At 46.2% G+C, this 21826-nt stretch overlaps 1 protein-coding gene across 1 annotated transcript in view; it reads left to right on the top strand.

The window, feature by feature from the left end:
* MED13 (mediator complex subunit 13) overlaps positions 1–21826 on the top strand; it is a 1439203-nt gene that overhangs the window by 401457 nt on the left and 1015920 nt on the right. Inside the window, exons 7-9 of the mRNA XM_078679821.1 lie at positions 2217–2379; positions 2664–2771; positions 20615–21292. Coding sequence (XP_078535947.1) covers positions 2217–2379; positions 2664–2771; positions 20615–21292 — 949 coding nt within the window. The remainder of the gene's footprint in view (positions 1–2216; positions 2380–2663; positions 2772–20614; positions 21293–21826) is intronic.

Genomic DNA, 21826 nt, shown 5'->3' with positions numbered 1-21826 from the left:
GTCTGGCCATTGTAGGGCCAGACTGGACAGGCAGCATATCCCAGCACTCTAGCAAACACATAGGCCCTTTTGTGACCAAGTTTGGTGTACCCATAACCCATGAACACCAGGTTAGCAGGGTCCAGCACTTTCTGCCAGGATAGTAGACAATGACTCCGACAAATGGGTGATACATATTGTTCGGCTCTGCTATTACCTACCATTTATTGCGGTCTGCCATATCATCCAATACCTCTAAAATGGCATATGAAGAGTCCGGGACATTCAGGTTGTGAATCTGATATTTTGGCCTCTGTCTTGGATCTCGATGAGGATGACTGCTGAAACTGATGTCCTCCTGCGTCTTGCTAGTCATACATGTAAGCTGGCATATGCTGGCTTTGCAGTGAGGTGTACATTCCCAGTGTGCTCCGCACCGGGTGAGTCTTTCCGATCACATGCAAATTCTGGAGGAGACTGCACACGACTTGCTGTGGTGGTTGCTGGACCACAATTGGGTCAGCAGCAGACACCTTGCAGTGGTGGAATGCTGTTAGAGGGATAGCCCTTTCTTGACCCAAGTCTGTAAGAGACTATCGCCATGGATGCCTCGCTTACCGAGTGGGGAGCACACCTGGAGAATCTCACTATCAAAGGTGTGGACAGCTTTCAACAGGGTCGAGACATTAACCACCTGGGTTTGCTAGCTATCCAGTTAGCCCTTAGGATTTTGCTTCCTCTCATTCAACACAAAGTAGCCCTAGTCCGGATGGACTATACAACTGCTGGGTTTTATCTACAGAAGCAGAGTGGCACACTCTCATTCTGGTTGTCTGCTTAACCCTAGAGCATTTGGCAGTGGCCGATGTATCACAGGGTTTGCCCTCTCCCACAGTATATTCTTGAGATGGACAATGACTTGGTAGATCTTCTCAACAGGATGCATAAAGTCCATGAGTGGGAACTCCACCCCAAGCCATTATCTCGTACTTCCAGCGATGGACCTGTTCACAGATGGACCTGTTCGCCACTGTCAAACACAGAATGCCAAAGCTTTGCCTTTAGGCTCCACGAACCATGATTAATGCACTATGGATAAATTGGTCATGGATATTTCTGTGTCCCTCCCACTTCTTCCATTTGTGGTTTCGGAAACTTAGACAAACATCCCTCCTGACCATCTTAGTAGCCCCCACTTGAATGTGCCAGCTATGGTTCACCACCCTTCTCTACCTGTCTAGTGCCTCAGGAGAAGCTCCCCAACCGACTGGGTCTTCTCTCCTAAAATCTGGGCACTCTCAGGCATCCCAACCCTCAGCAGCTCAATCTTGTGGTTTGGTTCCTGAGGTCTGAGAATTTGATTCTCTATTTCCCTGCAAAATGCATTACCATTATTAAAGGCCCACAAGTAGAGCCTGCTATGCGGCTAAGTGGAAAATGTTTGTAAACTACTGTCTCCATAATCCAATCGAACCACTCACATTCTCAGTGCAAGCCCTAGTCTGTTGCTTTCTCCACCTGCAGACGTCTGACCATGCCTGAGGCTTCATTTAGCTGTTACCGCTTATCTTCAAAATAGGGAACACATTTCACTGTTCTGGATCCCTTTTATCAGTGCATTTATGGGAGAGCTTAAAAGGGTTATATCACCACGGAGCTGAACAATAGATGGCAGTGGTATGCACAGCAAGTGAATCAACCACAATACATGCCATGAACAGATGCGATGCTTGAAGGGTAAGTAATGTTTTCTGTCTTAAGTTCTCTATATTTACTGTCGGCCTCTTTGTTCATTCCCTTCCTCTTCATTTGTGTTGGACCTATTAATCAGCATCATTTTCCAACTTGCTGTGCCATCAGTCTCCAAATCCTCTTACGGTTTTCCTTATTCTTATCTAAACGTGATAATCCTCTGTGTTCCAGAAATCTTTGGAAGACTCACTGTCTGAGGTACATGTAATAAGTATGGTCCTCATTTTTTCTGTGAAAGGTATGCAATTGGTTTTCTATGATGCCGTTAACTAATTATGTGACTTATATGAATGGCGATTGCAATAGTTAGTCAAGTTATATTGTGCTTTCAGTTTATTTTGTAAATAGTGGTTTAGTTTCTTATTGATTACTGATACTTTGCTAGAATTATAAGGATAACTTTATAATTAAGTATCTCCGTTTCTTAGGTAATACTCCTGGCTTATTTTCTGGATCATTTTTCTTGTTTTCTTTTTAATTTGCAGTTGATGCACAGTCATCCCAGAAATGGGCGCGGTTCTCTTCTATATCCGATGGTCTTAAGGCTGACACCACAACCCATCACGGTGGGAAGATCCCAAGAAAATTAGCCAGTCAGGTGGTTGAAAAGGTTTGGCAAGAGTGCAATATGAACAGAGTTCAAAACAAGTAAGAATTTGTCTAAATTAAATAGTTGCTATTAATCTGTTAATCTTGTTTAATATTGCACAAGTGTTCATGTTCTGTTTTGAAAAGATGGCAACATAGATGTGAATTGAAACCTATTAAATTGTGCCCTCACATGCAGAGAATTCACATTCTGTCACGTCTACATTCAGCAAAACAAGTTTTTTATGTTTTTAGAGAATATGCTTTTATAGCTCTGGTATTATGTTGCTTAATAAGGACATGAGAAACAAACTAAATTTGGATCTGTAATTTCTTATGTTTAGGCGCAAGTACTCCTCTTCAAATGGCCTTTGTGATGAGGAGACCGCAGAAAAAGTGGCTACTTGGGATTTTGTGGAACCTACACAAAGAACTAATTGCAATTGTTCAAGGTGCAGTGTCTAATCTATTTTAACATTTTCTTTTGGATGAACTCATTCTAAAAGTAGGTATACTGCTATGGTGTAGTCAGAAGGATGTTGCATTCTATAATCCTGGAAATGTTCTCTTTGATGTAGCTGGTGTGTGTATGAGATTCCATTTCCTGTGGCTCATTTATTCTGTCATTTAAAACAAAGTGCCATTACTGCTTGTGAGTTTAAGTCCGGTCATTGTTTTCTGTTCACATATATATAAGTTTGAAATGTGGTTGCTTGTTTGCTATTCCTATATGAATGTATTGAAGTATTCTGATATTGAGCATATGCTCACTGACTTAGATTGAATTTAACATGTGGTTTTGAATGTTGGACAGTTACATTTAGTACCGTGAAGCAGTGCATATACTGAATATTGTGTTTCTTGACGGATGGAAGTGTGTAAGCAAAGGACATTCTCAAATTGTAAAGAACTCTTGCAACTGCTTTTAAAACAAGTAGGGTTTGTAAAGGAATTGCAATTTAAGTTAGTTTTGCTCTCAGCATGGACTCCCATCCCTTCCGATTAATGTATTCTACAAATTTCCTCTATCAAGGATAATCTTCACACACACCAAGGATCGTTTCTTAACACACATGCACATTGGCCCTTTTCATCTTTAATGAATTCTTTTTTAAATCACTACTTTTTGCAAAGCCTGTTTTCATAAAGTTTTTTACTGTTGTGAATTTGCCACCATCTCTGTTCAAGGGTGATGCACCACAAAGTGGTGGGACATTAAACCACTTCTATACCTTAAACGCATGTAGCAGTAGTGTTTCCATTCTCCTCCCCCTTGAGGCCCTCTGTGGGCAACCTTGATGGTGCCTCACTTCCACCTCTTAGCACTTGAAACATTAGAACTGTCCCATTTTCTGCTTTAGGATGCCCTTGTACCACACTTTGTTCTAGTTCCAGCTGTGATAGGTTGAAGCACTGAACACCACCAACTGTTTGCAGCAGCTAATCCACTCATTCTTTAGATTTACAGCATCTGATCATATGCTGTGCGCACTCCTGCCATCTAGTGTTTCAAGTTGACTTTCTTCCAAGCATGAGTATTTCAGGGTGACTTGTGATGCCTCCCCCTGACATCCATCATGCTCCAGGATATAGATGCAATCTCAGATCCTTTTTACCTCCCTTTCCATCAGGCTCAGACATTTTTGACTGCTGTTGAAGCATTGAATTAAAGGAAACACTTGAGGCCGGCATTGAGCTGACTTTGACAGTTGAGTTTTGTGATCACTTAAAGTAAAGATCCTGACACCATGCCGCGCATGAATTGGTGGGGCAGGGGTGGACGTGCAGGGGTGTGAGTCTTCCACAGACAGCAAGTTGGACCACTGCCTGCTGCACTCACTTCACGTTATGGCTTTTACCATCTTGCAGGGATCCTGTGTGAGCAGTGGAGTCTAGGACCAGTCAATAAAAGCCCCAGGAGGAGCACAGAGTCTAGGACCAATCCATAAAAGCCCCAGGAGGAGCATATACGTGTCCCTCAGGTTAATTTCCCACAAGTTTTCCTCAGGGGTCTTAAGGGGCCAGCCCCGGATAGACCCGTCTTAGTTAAGGTACTTCACCTGTCAATCCATACTTGCGCTGGCATCAAGTGGCTTCTGTAGGCAAGCACTCCCTTTTGTCATGGTCACCCCTGCTTTTTGCCACTTAAGTTTTGCAACTGATATGCTTTGGGTCCCTGCTAAGCAGGCCCCAATGCTCTTTCCCTAAAATAAGATAAAAACAACTAATTGTCACACAATTGACACACACTTTGGCACCCCTGTAAGTACCTAGTCAGTGGTACCCCTGGCATGGGTACCAATAGGCCCCTAATCGTTATAGCATGCATAATGCCACCCTAAGGGACCCCATACAAACCCTGAGTGAAAACACAATATGACGCACTTGCTTTGTTCTATGCCAAAGTCACTGCATGAAATATATGTAAGTCAGCCCTACAGCAGGCCTTGTAGCCCTAAGGCAGGGTGCATTATATCACATGTGGGGGCATATCTGCTTGAGCAGATATGCCCCAGTGCTGTCTAGTTCAATCACTAGATGGTACAAGTGAACAGAGAAGCCATCTTAAGTACATGTACTGGGCATTGATCATAAAAAATCCCCCAGCTACATGACTGCTTTACTGAAAGCTATGGTGTTTGGTATCAAACACCTTGTCTTAATAAATCTGTACTGATGCCACTACCAGATTTATTATGACATGCCCCCCAACTGCATCTGATCGGTGCCCCATGAAAAGCCTACAACTATCTGGTGTGCTGGCTGACTGGTATCATCCAGCCAGCCACTAGATACCTATTTCTTAACCCTTGTAAGTGAAAGCCCATGCTCTGCAGCCAGAAACCATGCCTGCTCTGGAGGAAAGTGTTCACACCTCCTCCAACATGGTGGTGATGTAGCATCTCAAGGCCAGGGGTTTTAAAGCCCCTGCCACATTGGATATGCGACCCGGGCATCCCCAAGACCTGGTAGTTGCCACCCCATTCTTTGGGGCCGATTTGGCACCAGGACAGGAAAGAAATTAGCTATGCAGTAGGCATTTGTACCAGGTGGACTGCCTGATGTACACCACGAAAGGATTCCACAATCTTGTTTTGGTGGAAATAGGATTCTGGGACAGTGCTCTGCCCACTTCCCCAAAAAAGTGCTCATACAGGGGGTGTAGTGGCCCCATGGGTAAGGAGCCCATTGGCTACTACCCGTTACTCCCTTTAACGCCCCTAAATACAGTATTTTGGTGGCCACCTGACACCAGGGAAACAGATTCATCTGACCCCAGGAGGAAGAGCCAAATAACGCAAGAACTTAAGACTAGCCGTTGCCTTGACGCCAAACCCTGACTGCAGGCTTCTGTCTCGACAATTGAGAAGACCTGACTCCTCCTGGAGCTGTGCATCTTTCAAAAGCCTCTGAGGGCTGCCAGCATTCCGCCGACCCGTCAGCATCTTCCCTTGAAGTGGAGGGGTCACTGGCCTGCAGGCACCAACCACAACGTCTGGTTCACCTGCTGTCCGCCACCGCAGCCACCCAGGTTTGGAGAATCCATGACCCCCAGGAGCCACCCTTCACCAATAACCTCGGGACCGATAGCAGCAAGAAAGGCTTGTTCAGTGTCCAACCTGGACACCAACACCACCAAGACTGACCTACTGACTAGGGACACAGGAAAGTGCCTATTTTGCATGGTTACTGTAAGAAAGTGCCCTCTTTTTGATGGTTGCCCCACTTTTTGCCAAACTGCTGATGTAATTTGACTGTGTGCGCCCTGGGTTCCTGCCAAACAGGTACACAGGGCCTATCTTCTTTCCCTAAAACAAATCCCGATTGGCACACTGTGGCCAGGGAATGCCTCTAAGGGCTGCATCACTTATTGTGCCACCCTGGCGAGGTGAAGCACAACTCTGTCCCCGCCATCTTGCAGATGGGGGGGACCCAACCAACCAGAGGAGGGTGGCATAATAGGGGGTGTACCCACCCCAAGGATTTGAACCATTAGTCCCAACCTTTACTTACTTGTAACACCCCTAAAACTAGTATTTACGGGCAACACCGTACCTTGCCTTCTCAGTCAAGAATCAACAAAAGGAGAAGGACCAAAGAAGCCGTGCTGAAACTAAGAAGAGGAGGACGCCCACTGACATGGCCCCAGCCCTCCCGGCCTGTCCCTTCCTCGAACCTGCTCCAGTGAAATCCCGGTGTGTGTCCGGCAGCCAGCAACCCAAAGAACCTGGAGTACCTGCCCTGCCTTTCAAGTCAAATACGTTGTCTCGAGTGAGCACCGAATTTGCTCACCCGCAGATTCTGGCTCTTGCCAAACCCGCAAGTCTGCACGCCCACAGCCCGAGTGGCCCAACACCCCAGCGATCCTGACATGAGTTCTGATTATCTCTGACCTTCCTCGAATCTCCAATTGAAGTCTGCTGCCCCTTTCTGAAGGATCCCCCCCGACCGCAACCCGGACGCCTAGACACACCCCTGCACATGACGTTCCACTGCCTTGGGTGGCCCAACCGACTGTGTCCCAGCATCCCAACTTACCTCTCCAACGGTGGTCCTCTCCAGAAGACCTTCGTCCACAATCCTGCAGTGCACACAGCGAGTGTGAACGGTGGTGGGCAGGTAACTGGTCTGTCACATTCAGAGGTCACTGTAAACCTCTCGGGTCATGCTCTTCGCGGATGAGGCTTCCATAAACGACTTTTGGGGGTTAAATATTGATACAAAGGTAGTCAATCTTGTTCAGGTGCAGAGTCTCCCAGACCACACACCTGAATCTAGGTATTACTCCAGGGTGTATTGAGTGCCGCAGTCTCGAACCCCTGTATCTCACTTTTTTAAAGTTTGCACAGTCCTGAAGAAACTCCATTGGATCCATTAAGGATCACGTTAGGCGTTGAACATGTTGACCTGATATAACCACTTTTACTACCACCACTAGCGCTGAGATACGCAGAAGGAAAATACTCCCAACTCTGACAACCAGATCAAGAGTATTCCTCTTGACCTCAATTTTTAACCATATTGCACGGACCCCAGAACAAAATTTTTCAGGATACTAGTACAATATTTTTAAGTCACCCACACCACTCCCACACACCTGCACTCACCACTGTGGCGTTTCTCTAAAAATATCTCAGAAAAAAAGAGCCCTCTGACTGGGTCTGTGGGGGACAGCAGCGCCACCCCCACGAGGATCAACGCCCAATGATGAAGCATGACACCCGTCTGGGTGTGTGAGGGCACTTCTCTAACAAAGAGCAATTTCCCTCCCTCACCTCTTTATATTTAATCTTCTAAGGAGTTAAGGCTTTCTTTCAGCTGTAAGTCTAGTGGCCTAAAAGGCCATTTTTTTTCTAAAGGAACAGTTACCCTCCAGTGATTGACATGCAACCTGCACACCCCTGGATCACCCCTAAATCTGGTCTTTCGGTGCATCTCTGAACCTTGCCTCTTCAGATTCGACAAGGACTGAAGAACTGTGCTGCAGAATTAGACAATGACAACTGCTTTGTCCCCAGTCCCACCACCCTGTCTGATTTGAACCCCTACGAGCTGAACCTGGCGTGTCCTGTAGCCAGCAGCCTCCAAACACCCTGGAGACCTTCCCTGCCTACCTAAAGAACTCTTATCTTCCGTGCATGCAGGATTTGTCCAACAGCAACACAAGGCGTGACTCCAGATCCAGCCGGATCAGAGTCATCCGCACCTGACACCCACAGCCGAGTGGCATAAAAACCCAGCAAAGTCCCCCCGGCATCCTGACCTGTGCCAGCGTTGGACGACCTCTGTAGGAAGCTGGCTCTGTACATACTATACGAAAGTGAGTTATAGAGTACACGGAGTCCAGTGGAACCCAAAAGGTAGGCAGAAGTAAAGTTAGATAGCACCTTACTCTCTATTTGTGGAAGTGTGGTCGAGCTGTAAGTAGGAATTCATACACTCAAAGACTGAACTTCAGACCAATTGTTTTTGTATAAAAATATTCTTTATTTTATTTCCTAGAACCTAGCAAGCCTGGCACAGGTAAGTGATGCATACTTTGCAGTAAGTATACAGTTTTAACACATTTTGGGTTGTAATTGTATATGCACTTTGCTTTGACTTACAGTATTGTTACTGAGGAATGCAATGCTTTGTAAATGCAGTACATATACTTTGTATAGAAATTTTAGTAAAATAGCTTTTCAGATTACTTTTCTTACACAGTGTAGTATAGCTGGATACTACACTGAGACATTTCCTGTAAACAGGTAAGTGAAATCGTTTTTGTGAGTTAGTACAATTTTAAAGTCATTCTTTAGGTTTTTCAACTCGTTCTTGGGCTATCAGGGGTGCCCCAGGGTCAAGGATGCACTCTTGTTACACCCTCAGCGGCACTAGAGCGGCCGGGTGCAGGGTGCTGAGGCCCACTGTTATCCAATGGAGGATAGGGAGCCTCCGGTTGGTGGCTGCTGATGAGCATGCCGCTGGGTTGTGGGAGCAAAGCTCCTGGACTTAAGCTCAGAGCAAATGGGGGTTTATGCCAGCACAAAAGTTGCACCCTTCTGGATTTAGGCTGCAGGCGTCTGCCGGAGGCTTGAGGCAGGTCAGGGGTCGCCGGATCTCTGGTCGGGATCACCGGGGAGACTTCCTCTTGGTGTTTGCCCACTTGAGCTCGGGCTGTGGATGGCAGATGGAGTGGTGCGGATTATCGGTTTCGGCCGGGGCCAGAGGCTGTTGATGAACAAATCTGGTGTTTACGGGAGACAGTCTGTGGTTTAAGGCAGGCAGGTCCCCAGGGGTTTTTGAGGTTGCTGGCTGCAGGACACAACATGATTTCGCAGGAGGAGGTTCAAGGTGGAGACAGGCCGGTAGGGCTGGGGCCAAGTCAGTGGGAGTCTTCCTCTTGGTAGCTTTGGCACGGCTGTTCGGTCCTTCTTCTTTTCTTGTAGTTGGTTCTTGTCTGAGGAAGCAGGGTTCAGGGGTGCCCCTAAATACTAGATTTAGGGGCATTACAGGTGGTTAAAAAGATTTGGACCAGTGGGTCCCTTCCCTGGGGTGAGTACACCCCCTGTTATGACACCCTCCAGTGTGAGGGGGGCATAAGCCTTTCCCTGGTTAGCTGAGTCCCCCCCCCCCCCCCCCCCAAACCCCCCGCAAGATGGCAGGGACTGAGTTGTGCTTCACCTCGCCTCCCCCACCTGAGGGGTGGAGGTGGCAGAGGTTTGCACCCCTCTTTCCCACTTGTTTTTCCTGCCGGTTCTCCTGCCCAAAGTGGGGGCTGGAACGAGTGGGGACCAGTTGCTGAAAGCAGCAAGTGGCCTAGGGAAGCTCACAAAGGCGGCAAACCTTTGAAGCTTCCCCTTCGTGAACCCTGCCCATCCTGGGGGAGGAGGCTTGGCACCTCGTCCCAGGATGTGCATTGTATCAGGCCCCCGAAAGCAGCAGGCTTTAGACCCTTGGGGGTCCAGAAACCTGTTGGGGATGGCAGCTGAAAGCAGCCTCTCAGCCTGGACACTAGTGGTAGGTCGTTTTCAGGGAGCATCTCTAAGATGCGCTCCGTGTGCATTTTTCATTAAAACCCACACTGGCATTAGTGTGGGTTTAATGTGCTGGGAAGTTTGATACCAAACTACTCAGTATAGCCATTATGGTGCTGTGGAGTTCGTAATGACAAACTCCCAGTACCATATAGTCTTAATGGCAGCACCACACTTGCAATGTCTAAGAATGGACTTAGACACTGTAGGGGTACAAGGCTCATGCACCTGTACCCTAACCACTGGTATATTGGACCCAGCTAGAGGAGTGACTGATCTATGCCAGGGCAGTGGGTTGTAGGCATGGCACACAGATGCAGGATATGTTGACTCTTCACTCTGGTCTGCACCAAAACACGCAGCCTGCAAAGTGTGAGCATAATGGTACATGGCCTCAGAGGGTGGCACAATAAGTGCTGAAGCCCTTGGAGGACTTCACTGGGCACAGTGCCCTGGGTACCCGTGGTACCATTTAGCAGGGGCTGATCTATGTCTAGGGATGCCAATTGGGTTTTGTTTTCAATGCAGATTTAGGGAAAGAACACATGCCCTGGACACCTGATTGGCAGGAGCACAGGGCACACTCAGTCAAAGCACATCAGCAAAAAGTGGGGGCTACCATGCAGAAAGAGGGAACTTTCTCACAACCTCCTCTGACCTTCTCCTCGATGCCTACATCCTCATCATGAAGGGTCCCCCCAAAAGCGACCGGAACCAGTGAAGAATTAGACATGAAAGGACACACCTGCACCCACAGCCTGAGTCCTGAGGTGCCCGGCCGGCTGTCCTGGTGTCCAGCAACTCTTCATCCTCCAGTCATTTGATCCCTTAATCCAGTCTCCTGGCTCCAGCCGGCAGCCCTTTTCAGTTCCATTAAAAAGCATTGGCCTACTAACGCCTCCTAAGCACCCTGCACTCGGCCGCCCCCGCGCCTCTGGTGGTTTGGACTTGGTGCCAATCTGGGACGCGTTTGCCCTTACCTTATTCCTAGGAGCTTAGCTCCCGAGACAGTGGCCTGCCCATGAGCAGCCCCAGCTTAGGTGACTCATTTGCTAACAGTGGTACCCTGCACCCTGCACCCCTAGTGCTTCTGGTGGTGCCCTTGAGTGCCAACCTGAACCTTGTGAAACCTTTGTTCTACCCTCAAACTCCCACTCTAAAACCTTTTTTTTACCTTTGCTTTTCCCCATAGAATGATTGGTGGCTTTTCTCTGAAAGCAACTTAGTGCCTTCTCCAGAGTTATCCGGTTTACCAATGTCCTGTGTTGCTTAAACTGTGTTCTAGAAATAAAACCACAAAATAATTGTTATACAAACAAATGGTGTGGATTCAGTCTTTGAGTGTGTCACATTTCTTGCCTGAGTGTGTACCTCAAATGCTTAACACTACCCTCTGATAAGCCTGCCTGCTCAACCACAACAGAGATTAAGGTGTTTTCTATTTTAGCCTCTGCAATACCTCTGGGGATCCACTGGACTTTGTGCACACTCTACTTTACTTTGGTATAGTATCTACACAGCCGTCCACATCACCGAGGCCAGCACTGAGATTGGCCCTGCTGTCTCTGTTTAGTCGTGAGTGTGCAAGGCATATGTTTGCCATGTTAGCCTCTTGACACATAATTTGATAGGTAACCTTTTGGTTTAACGCCTTCAGTTGCTAGCCCTGACTTGGGCCCCATTTCTGGTAGTTAGTCAAATCACTTGTTTTGGTAGGAAAGGAGGTTAGGGTATTCTCTTGGCATGTCCTCCCTCTTGTTCCTCTGGAGCACCTACACATCCAAGCTGGCTGGCTAGTGTGAAAGCTGACACTTGCCTTGTTTTGCAGTGTTTATAGTAGACTTGAGTCTTTCAAACCCTGCGTTCGTCCTTCTAAATCTGAAAAATAAAGTGACTCCGCAAGAGCCAATACACAATATGGTAGTAATCTCTAGAAATCTTTTGTGCGCAGATATATAGGATCAACATAGGATTTCTGGCAGAGCCATAAAGAGCGGCTGGGGGAGTAACATACCGAGTGTCTGTGTCACTAAGGGCGATTGATGAGCTAAGAGGCAGTGGGGGTGCCCTGTAAAGTCTGCCAGAAAAGAAACCAAGAGAAGCTGTCTGCTTCGGGACTTGCCTATGTGGTGGAGTGCAGGAGGCACCACCCAGGAGACTGCGCAGCAGACCTGTGGGGTGCAGCATCTGTGCCAGTTTGGTAGTCCTTGGAAGAACTGTGGCTGTTAATTTTTGCGCCATGAGGAAGCAGACAGAGGAAAAACGGAGGCCTAGGGCTGTGGGACCTTTTAGCTTACTGCTAGCATAGTTGCGTCCTAGCACAAATATGATGCTTCATCCTTACCTGCCTGTACTGACATTGTTGAGCCTCAGCATGTCTGTGCCACTTCAGTGTCTACACATGCTGCCTTAACTGTGGCTCTTCTGTGTAACTGTGCTGTTTAATCCTTATTGTATGGGCTGCTTCATGTGTGTGCCTGTACTGGGAGGGAGTAGCATAACAGCTCAGGGGCCCAGTGCAGATAACAAGAAACCACCTACTGAGTACCTTTGCTGGCATGCATGCCTGACCTGCGATCTCTGCCTTGAATGGACTGCTCACGTATAAGCTTTTGCAAATGTGCAAGGTAAGAGAAGATTGACCCATGAAGAACGTCCGAAGCAGTGTTGGAGACGGAACTGCAACTCCAGCCCATACAAAGCTGTATGTGTTCTGCTGGTAACACTAACTGCTCAAAGAAAAGAGGAGGAGAAAACGTTCCTAACATTGAAACCAGTTTCCCAATGGTCATTGACTTTCAGGGGTGGGGGCTCGAGTGGATAGCGTAAGCATCTGCAAATTTGTGTGAAGCTTGAGCCATTTATTCGTGCACAATACCTTATGAGGATTCTAGTGCTTTAGTGAAATTATACCACTGTAGAGTATCATTTTGTACATTTTGTTGTGCCTGTAATACACTAAGATACTTGGTAGTTTGTTATTGAAAGAATAAAATAGTTTTTTGAAGTAAGATCTGGTATTGCCCAGACATGGTAATTATTGGTGGGTTATCATGCATTGAGTTTGAAGTCTCCCAATTCCACACCACATTGCTGTGTAGGCCTTTGAATTGACCTCACCCAAGTCTACCAATGAGAAAAGGGGGGAACTTGGTACTGTGTTTGAAAGCCCATTTATAGGTAAGGCCTGTGAGGGAAGTGGTGATCTCCTATAACCAGGGCCACTGGAACTGTGAATGTGCGAATGCAGCTATTCTCGCTTAAATTTTGTATTTGCTGTATTTGCCACATTCATCATCTGCTGCATAATTGGCAGATTTTAAGTAAAAACATTGTGTTCGAGGCATGTGGGCTGCTGAATTCATATCTGTGCATAGATCGCCGCCTAGTGTTGGGTCCGGATGATTGCACATTGTTGTCCTGGAAGAGTCTTCGAAGTATCACGAGATAGGTGGCTCCTCCCTTGGACTACAGTGCAGTGCGCATGGGCATCCTCTCCATCCTCCAATTGTTTTTTTCCGCCATTGGGTTCGGATGCAGTTTCCAGCACTCCAAGTTCGGAATCGAAATAAACTTTTCAAAAAGGCCAAAAGGCCTTTGGATTCGTTGGTATTGTTTTCGATCGGTACCGAAAAGCTTTCTTCATAATTTACTTGCACTCCGGTCGTCGAATCGGGCCGTTACGCCTTCTCGACGCCACGTGGACCAACGGACGATGGAACAAAGTCCATTCAAATATTGCCCGCAGTGCAATTCAAAGTTCCCGCATACTGATAAGCATCCTGTGTGCAACAAATGTTTATCACCAGATCATAATGAAGATAATTGCCTAGCTTGTGCCCAGTTCCGGTCCAAAAAGACGATCCGGATTCGGCGGGCGGCAAGGCAAGAAATGCAGAGGTCAGCACTGGAGCCCGAGAACATCTTCGACGATGAGGAAGAACTAGTTGACGCCGAAGACTCGGATCAAGAGGAAGATCAATACTCCGAGCACGACTCTGAATATTATATCGACGAGGAAGAACAAATCGTCGAGGAATACGACCAAGACATCGTAGCTGTCGAAGACAACTCCGATGACAACGGGGGCGAACCGTGAGTACACCGCCCCACACAGACACTACACCAATATCAGAGACTCGGGTCGAGGCATCGCCAACAGGCCTTAGCCAAGATCTACATACTGGTTCTATAGCCCCGCAATACCGCCCGGCTAAGAATATACAAAAAGAGCCTTCTGAGACACGTAATCCAAAGCCGGTTCAATCGAAACCGAAAGTCATCGACACGTCCGTCTTCGGACCGAACGTCGTCGAACCGAAGGTGATAAACACAAGGGGCGCCGAGCCGAAGGCCAGCGTTCCATATAAACCTTCGAAGCAAAAGCCGTCGACTCGAACAAATCCAGTTCGACAGCCGAAAAAGGACAAAAGGTTATCTACGAAGGCAAAATGCCTACGCCCAAGGTGGTCGTCAAAGCGAAACCGAAAGTAGACCAACCGAGAGCGGTGGAACCGAAACCCATCCATCCAAAGAAGGGCATCGAGCCAAAGCCGCAGGCTCCGAGGACACCTCTACAGCCGAACAAGTCAGGACACCCAACAAAGGTTATCGAACTGACAAAACCAATCAGTCCGAAAAAAGTGGTGCAACCTGTAAAAGACGTCGCACCGACACAACCTGTCGGACAGACACTAAAGCCTCAAAAGCAGATACAGGCACCAAAAACGGTCGACCCGACTAAAGGCATCGAACCGAAAAAGGTCAAACCTAAAACAACGGCGCCAAGGCAAAAGACTGTGGAAGAGGAGATCATCCATCCAGACCCCTCTACAGAAGATCAGTCCAAACTATATATTGACCCAAATGTTGGGAAAGTGACTGTTTATACAAGGAAGAAAAGACCAGTGCCTGCTGAAGACTTTTCTAAAATACCACTCAAAAAGAAAAGAGACTGTGCAACCTCTCCTATTCTTTTCCAACCTATCTCTCCAGCTATGCCTGCTACTCCATATGCACCATACTCACCTGCACGCTCTGACTACAACCCAGATGTAGATAAGGACGCAGATGTGGATTTTGGATATCCACAAAACCCATATGTAGACCCCAACTCACAGCCATGGGTGGATGACCGAGACACTGATGGGGCTCAACCCATTACAGACACAAATGTATACCCAGCTAAGCCATCACCTACGGAAGACACGGTGGCTTTCAACTCATTAATAGACAGAGCAGCACTCTACCATAATGTAGATATGCATTCAGATGCTATAGAGGAAGATTTTCTGTTTGATACGCTTGCAACATCAGAAACAAGTGTCAAAACACTTCCAATGTTAAAAGGGGTCCTCAAGCACGCAAATGACGTATTCAAAGACACAGCTAGGGCACGTGTCATCAACCCTAGAATTGAAAAAAAGTATAGGGCTGCACCAGTAGACACTATTTACATCAGGGGACAACTCCCTTTAGACTCATTGGTGGTATCCAACGCACGAAAGTGTGCGAATTCCCAAACTACTGGAGAGGCTCCTCCTCCTGATAAGGAGTCCAAGATTTTAGAAGCATCGGGCAAGAGAGTAGCTGCTCAAGCAGCAAACTCATGGAGAATAGGCAATACTCAAGCTTTGCTGGCTAGATATGACAGAGCGCACTATGGCAGTTTAGAAGGACTTCTCCAACACTTACCTGAGCCTTTCAAGGAGCAGGCAGATGAACTTAAACAGGAGGGAAAGCTCATCACCAATGCCTCCATTAAGTGTGCTCTAGACAGCTGCCAGATCTATCAACACAAGCGTACTGCTTAGGAGACACGCATGGCTTCGCATATCTGGATTTAAAAATGAAGTCCAGGCCACAATTCTTAACCAGCCAATAAACCCAGATTTTTTATTTGGTCCAGCAGTTGACTCAATTCTGGACAAAATGAAAAAGGACACACAGACTGCAAAGTCAATGGGAGCTCTTCAGTCCCAACAACACAGAGGCTCCTTTCATCGCTCCAACTATAGAGGAGGAGCGCGAGGTAACACATCGCAGCAATCCTCCACATACAAGACTAATATACAATCCACATACAATAAAAACACAAACAGGGGTGGATACCGAGGAAATAATAACAAAGGCAGAGGTCGTGGAGGCAATGCCAATAGATCCTCCACTAACACCAAACAGTGACTTCTTGGCACTACCCTAGACCATACAACACCGGTCGGGGGAAGACTGCAACAGTTCCTACCAGTCTGGCTAAACATCACTACAGACAAGTGGGTCAGGCAAATTATCCAACATGGCTATTGCCTAGAACTCACATCAACACCACCCAACATACCACCCGTACACCGTCCAATGGCAAAGGAACATATCACGTTATTGCAGCAAGAGGTCATCAGTATGCTGCAAAAAGGGGCCATAGAACCAGTCCCATTCAAACATCAAGGATCAGGAGTATATTCACTATACTTCCTCATTCCCAAAAAGGACGGTTCTCTCAGACCAATATTGGACCTCAGGCCCCTCAACCAGTACATTTTATCAGAGCATTTCCACATGCTCACTCTCCAACAAGTCTTACCACTGCTGCGGCAGGGAGACTTCCTAGCAACTCTAGAACTCAAAGACGCATACTTTCATATACCAATACACCGTGCTCACAGAAAGTATCTCAGGTTTACTATTCAAGGGCAACACTACCAGTTCAAAGTCCTACCATTCGGTGTAACAACAGCTCCACGGGTGTTTACCAAATACCTAGCAACAGTGGCCGCGCATCTCAGGAGACAACACATTCATGTGTACCCATATCTGGACGATTGGCTAATACAAGCGCCATCGGCCCAGCAATGTGCCAGCCACACATCAAAGACCATTCATCTCCTGCACAGTCTAGGCTTCTCGCTGAACTACCCAAAGTCACACCTGCAACCCTCCCACGTCCAGCAGTACCCGGGAGTGACAGTAAATACACTAGCAGCAAAGGCATATCCAAACGCAGCAAGGATCAACGGAATGCAAACGTTAATCCAAAGGTTCAAACCACAACACTCATTGTCAGCACGAGTGTTTATGCAACTAATAACCATGATGGCCTCGTGCATATTCATAGTCACTCATGCCAGACTACACATGTGTCCACTAAGGAGTGCTTAGCACGGCAGTGGAACCAGGCTCAGGGACAATTAAAAGACCTAGTGTTGGTGACCAGTCGGGCATACAACTCTCTGCATTGGTGGAATCCACAAAACCTTTGCAAAGGACGACTGTTCCAGGAGCCTGTCCCACAAATAGTGATGACGGCGGACGCATCCCTGCTAGGCTGGGGAGCCCATGTCCTGCAATACACAGTCCAGGGTCTATGGACAATACAACAAAAGAAGATGCACATCAATCTACTAGAGTTGATGGCGGCTTTTCTAGCACTAAAAGCGTTCAAAAAACACTTATGCAACAAGACTTTGTTGATCCGGACGGACAGCATGACAGCTATGTATTATATTCAAAAACAGGGAGGAACACATTCCCCACAGCTATCGCATCTAGCTCAAAGTGTGTGGAAATGGGCCATTCAAAGGGACATGTTCCTCATGGCGGAACACCTCTCAGGCAAGGACAATCAAATAGCCGACCTGCTCAGCAGGTACAGTCAACAGATGCACGAATGGGAGATTCACCCCAATGTGCTCCAACCATTCTTCCGGCAGTGGGGACAACCGGAGTAGATCTGTTTGCCACACGCGAAAACGCAAAATGCCAATACTTTGCCGCCAGGTTCCCACATCCACAGTCGCAGGGCAATGCGATATAGATGAACTGGTCAGGCAAATTTGCGTACGCTTTTCCCCCAGCTCCATTAATGCTGCTAGTGGCACGCAAAATGCGCCAATACTCGCTGACGCTAATCCTAGTTGCTCCCACATGGGCAAGGCAACCCAGGTACACAACGTTCGTAGAACTGTCAGTGGTGCCTCATCAAGGACTGCGACTCACACCCAGTCTTTTAACTCAGAGCCATGGAGAAATCCAACACCCAGATCCGCAACAGATGAACCTGGCGATCTGGCTCCTGAAATCCTAGAGTTTGGATACCTGAACTTGCCTCCAGACTGCATGAATATTATCAAAGAGGCAAGAAAACCCACTACCAGGGCATGTTATGCAGCAATGTGGAAACGTTTCGTCATCTACTGCTGTAACAACGATATAAACCCATTAGATGCTTCTACACAGAACATCATTTGCTATCTCTTGCACCTACAACGTTGCAATTTAGCCTACTCATCCATCAGGATACATTTAGCCGCGCTAACAGCATATCTTCAAAACAGGCAACACCTTTCACTGTTTAAAGTGCCAGCAATTTAAGCATTTATGGAAGGACTTAAACGAGTAATTCCTCCAACACACCCACCTTCACCAGTCTGGAATCTAAACATCGTTTTAACCAGACTTATGGGACCACCTTTTGAGCCACTACACTCATGCGAGATAGTTTCTTACTTGGAAGGTGGCTTTCCTTATTGCCATTACTTCACTTAGGAGAGTTAATGAGCTGCAAGCCCTAACTATTCAAGAGCCATACATTCAAGTACATGCAAATAGAGTTGTTCTCAGAACAAACCCTAAATTCATGCCAAAAGTGGTATCCCATTTTCATATAAATCAAACAATAGAACTGCCGGTGTTCTTTCAAAATCCGCAGACAGTAGCTGAAAGGGCTTTGCATACTCTAGATGTCAAGAGAGCTCTGCTATACTATATAGATAGAACTAAGGCATTTTGAAAGACAAAACAGTTGTTTGTTGCTTTTTCACCGCAACACAAAGGTAACCCTATTTCAAAATCAGGCATAGCCAGATGGATCGTTAAGTGCATTCAGATATGTTATTTGAAAGCAAAACGCACCTTACCAGTTCCCCCTAGGGCGCATTCTACACGCAAGCTAGGGGCATCCATGGCTTTCCTAGGAAATATTCCTTTACACGAAATTTGTAGAGCAGCCACATGGTCAACCATACATACATTTACCAAACACTATTGTGTAGATGTACATTACAAACAGCAAGCTGCTGTAGGTCGGGCTGTTCTCAAAACTCTTTCCCAGACTGCTGCAGCTGGCAAGGGCAACCACCGCTAAGGGAGATACTGCTATACATTCTATGCACAGATATGAATTCAGCAGCCCACATGCCTTGAACGGAATATGCTACTTACCGTTATGCATCTGTTCTTGGCATGTAGGGCTGCTGACATTCATATCGCCCACCCACCTCCCCGGTGCCTGTCGCAGCTGTAGCATTCATTCTTTTCATGGACATCTTACTGTACTATACTCCATCTCTGCCACAATGGCGAAAAACAATCTGAGGATGGAGAGGATGCCCATGCGCACTGTAGTCCAGGGGAGGAGCCACCTATCGCGTGATACTTAGAAGACTCTTCCAGGACAACAATGTGCCATCATCCGAACCCAACACTAGGCGGCGATCTATGCACAGATATGAATGTCAGCAGCCCTACATGCCAAGAACAGATGCATACTGGTAAGTAGCATATTCCTTCTAGCTTAAACAGTTCAAAAGTTATATTCAATAAAAAAAAAGAATGTTGGTGTGCAGTCGAAGGCCCCTTGCAAAATTTGACTGGTCATCTTTCTGTTGCTTATTTGGAGATATCTAGTTGTTAAACTGGTAGGAATGAGGTACAACCTATGCCTAGGCACCCAGGCAGTGTTAAGTGTAAACAAAAAGACAAAATAATTAATACTACCCCAAAATGGCATTTTTGGAATCGCGAAGACGATGCTGGATAATTTGTTGATGTTTTGTGATACGAATCCTATCGGGAGGATTACATTTATTGGTGTGACAGTCTTTTGATGACGTATAATAATTGAATCCAATTACTACTTGCCTAATATTAGATTTATAAGGAGAATTGAATGTTCTGACTACTATATGAGAGAATACACAGTGCTGCACTGAGGCTTCAATTATTAAGGGATACATGGATTTCCACACATAAATCAAACCCTGATGAAGGCCGCATGGACGAAACGCGTTGGCTGGGCTGATTAACTTATTACTATAAAGAATACCAAGAAAATGAAGAATTTTCAAAAGGAATACGTGACTTCATGTGATATAAATGTTCCCCATGGAATTGGGGTTGATCGAATGAATTTGTTTGGTACTGTTATATGTAATGTTCCATAAACAGGAATTATATATTACAAAGATGCAGAGCGCTCCTGGTTTGGTTATTTATGAATATCGTGTTTATACGACGATTCCTTGGCAGTGGGGTGGAAAGCCGTTGAGCTTTCAGTAAGTGTATATTATACTAGTGCTACCACAGAGTAGCCCACACTGCTTTTTTTGTTTTTGCCATATATCCCAAATATTCTGCATAATTAGTTTTTTCCTGTTTCATCATTTAGTCACCCGTACTACCCCTCTCCCACTGCACAATCAAGTGTCCATGCCTATAACCCCCATTTTGCTAGTAGCCCTGCACCCCAAATTGGGTTTGACAGTGGGACAGGGTTATTATTCGATTCCTTTGTTTTAAGTAGGTCGTAGCAGCGAGGGAAAAGATGGTATAAGAGCGAATGCTCAGTCTAGAAAGCTATTTATAATTTCAGCTAGAAGTGAAAGATTGAGAAAGTAATGGACAAGACAGCTGGGGGATGAGACTTAGTGTAGTATGTGGAACTTTACAATGTGCAGAGTGTATCCGACAGTGATAAAATAACCTGTATTTTGTTCTTTCAGGCACAAAGGTCTGAAACTGAGAAATCCTGGTATGCTAGGGCAGCCACTACCTGTAAATCAGCCACAGCAGGCTGCTCCAAAGCACAAGACAAATGAGAAGCTAGAAAAAGGTGACAAGCCTCAGAAACGGCCTCCAACTCCTTTTCATCATCGCGCATCTGTGAGCGAAGAAAATGCACTTGAAGCAGAATCAGCCTCTCAGAGACTTGGAATTCGGTCACAGGACAGTCGGGGACAATATTCCACTATTCGAACTAATGATGTAGCAAAGACTCCTCAAATGCATGGCACAGAGATGGCAAACTCGCCCCAGCCTCCTCCTCTTAGTCCACACCCTTGTGATGGCAGTGATGAAGGAGCAGAAGCCATTAAAAACCCGTCAACACCTCAGAGCCAGCATTTCTATCAAATGCCAACTCCAGATCCTTTGCTACCGTCAAAGGCAATGGAGGACAGAGTAGATGGTTTACCCCAATCTTTTCACCCTCCTTTCTCAGAAGTACTTGAACCAACTGTATATGTTGGTACCGCAGTGCATTTGGAGGATGAATTAGATGCCACTTGGAAGTATTACAAGGTTCCGAAGAGGAAAGACGTGGAATTTCTCCCACCATCACTCCCAAGTGATAAATTCAGAGAAGATCCAGTAGGGCCGGAGAGTGTGACCTCTGTTACAGAGTAAGTCCTTTTCTTTAATACAGTTATGTCTACTTTCTAAAACTAAAATGGTTCAAAATGTGCAATATAATTCTTTTCTAATTGATTTATTTAGACATTTTCCTAGACTAAAGAAATCTGATTGCAACTTTTTTTTTTTTTTTTTGCTACATCAGTCTGTGGTTTGCCATCTTGTGTATAGTTCCACAACATGATTGGACCTAAACTATTATGCTGCTTAGTCAAATGTTGAAAATAGATTACTGATCAGTGCATAACCGTGGCTCTGTATGTTGACCCAAAACCCACAATTCGAACTGCAGGTTCAAACTTTGTTTTTTTCTCTGGACTATGCGAGGTAATAGTGTATTCATTATTTTTGCCACCTTTATGCTTAACTGTATACATGTGAACGTTCAATAAGTTAAAGCCCAAGGTTGTTACATTTGTGGATGTTTTTTGTTTGGCAGCATAGTTCCCCACCAAAGGACCTCGATGGTCATGAGCCATGCATGTTTTATAGGTACATTTTCATTTTTGAAAAAAAAACCTGTA

This window comes from Lissotriton helveticus, chromosome 3_1 (genome assembly GCF_964261635.1).
Source record: "Lissotriton helveticus chromosome 3_1, aLisHel1.1, whole genome shotgun sequence".
NCBI classification, from domain to species: domain Eukaryota; kingdom Metazoa; phylum Chordata; class Amphibia; order Caudata; family Salamandridae; genus Lissotriton; species Lissotriton helveticus.
The sequence above is the reverse complement of the archived record's forward strand: the minus strand, read 5'-3'. Positions and strand labels throughout refer to the sequence as shown.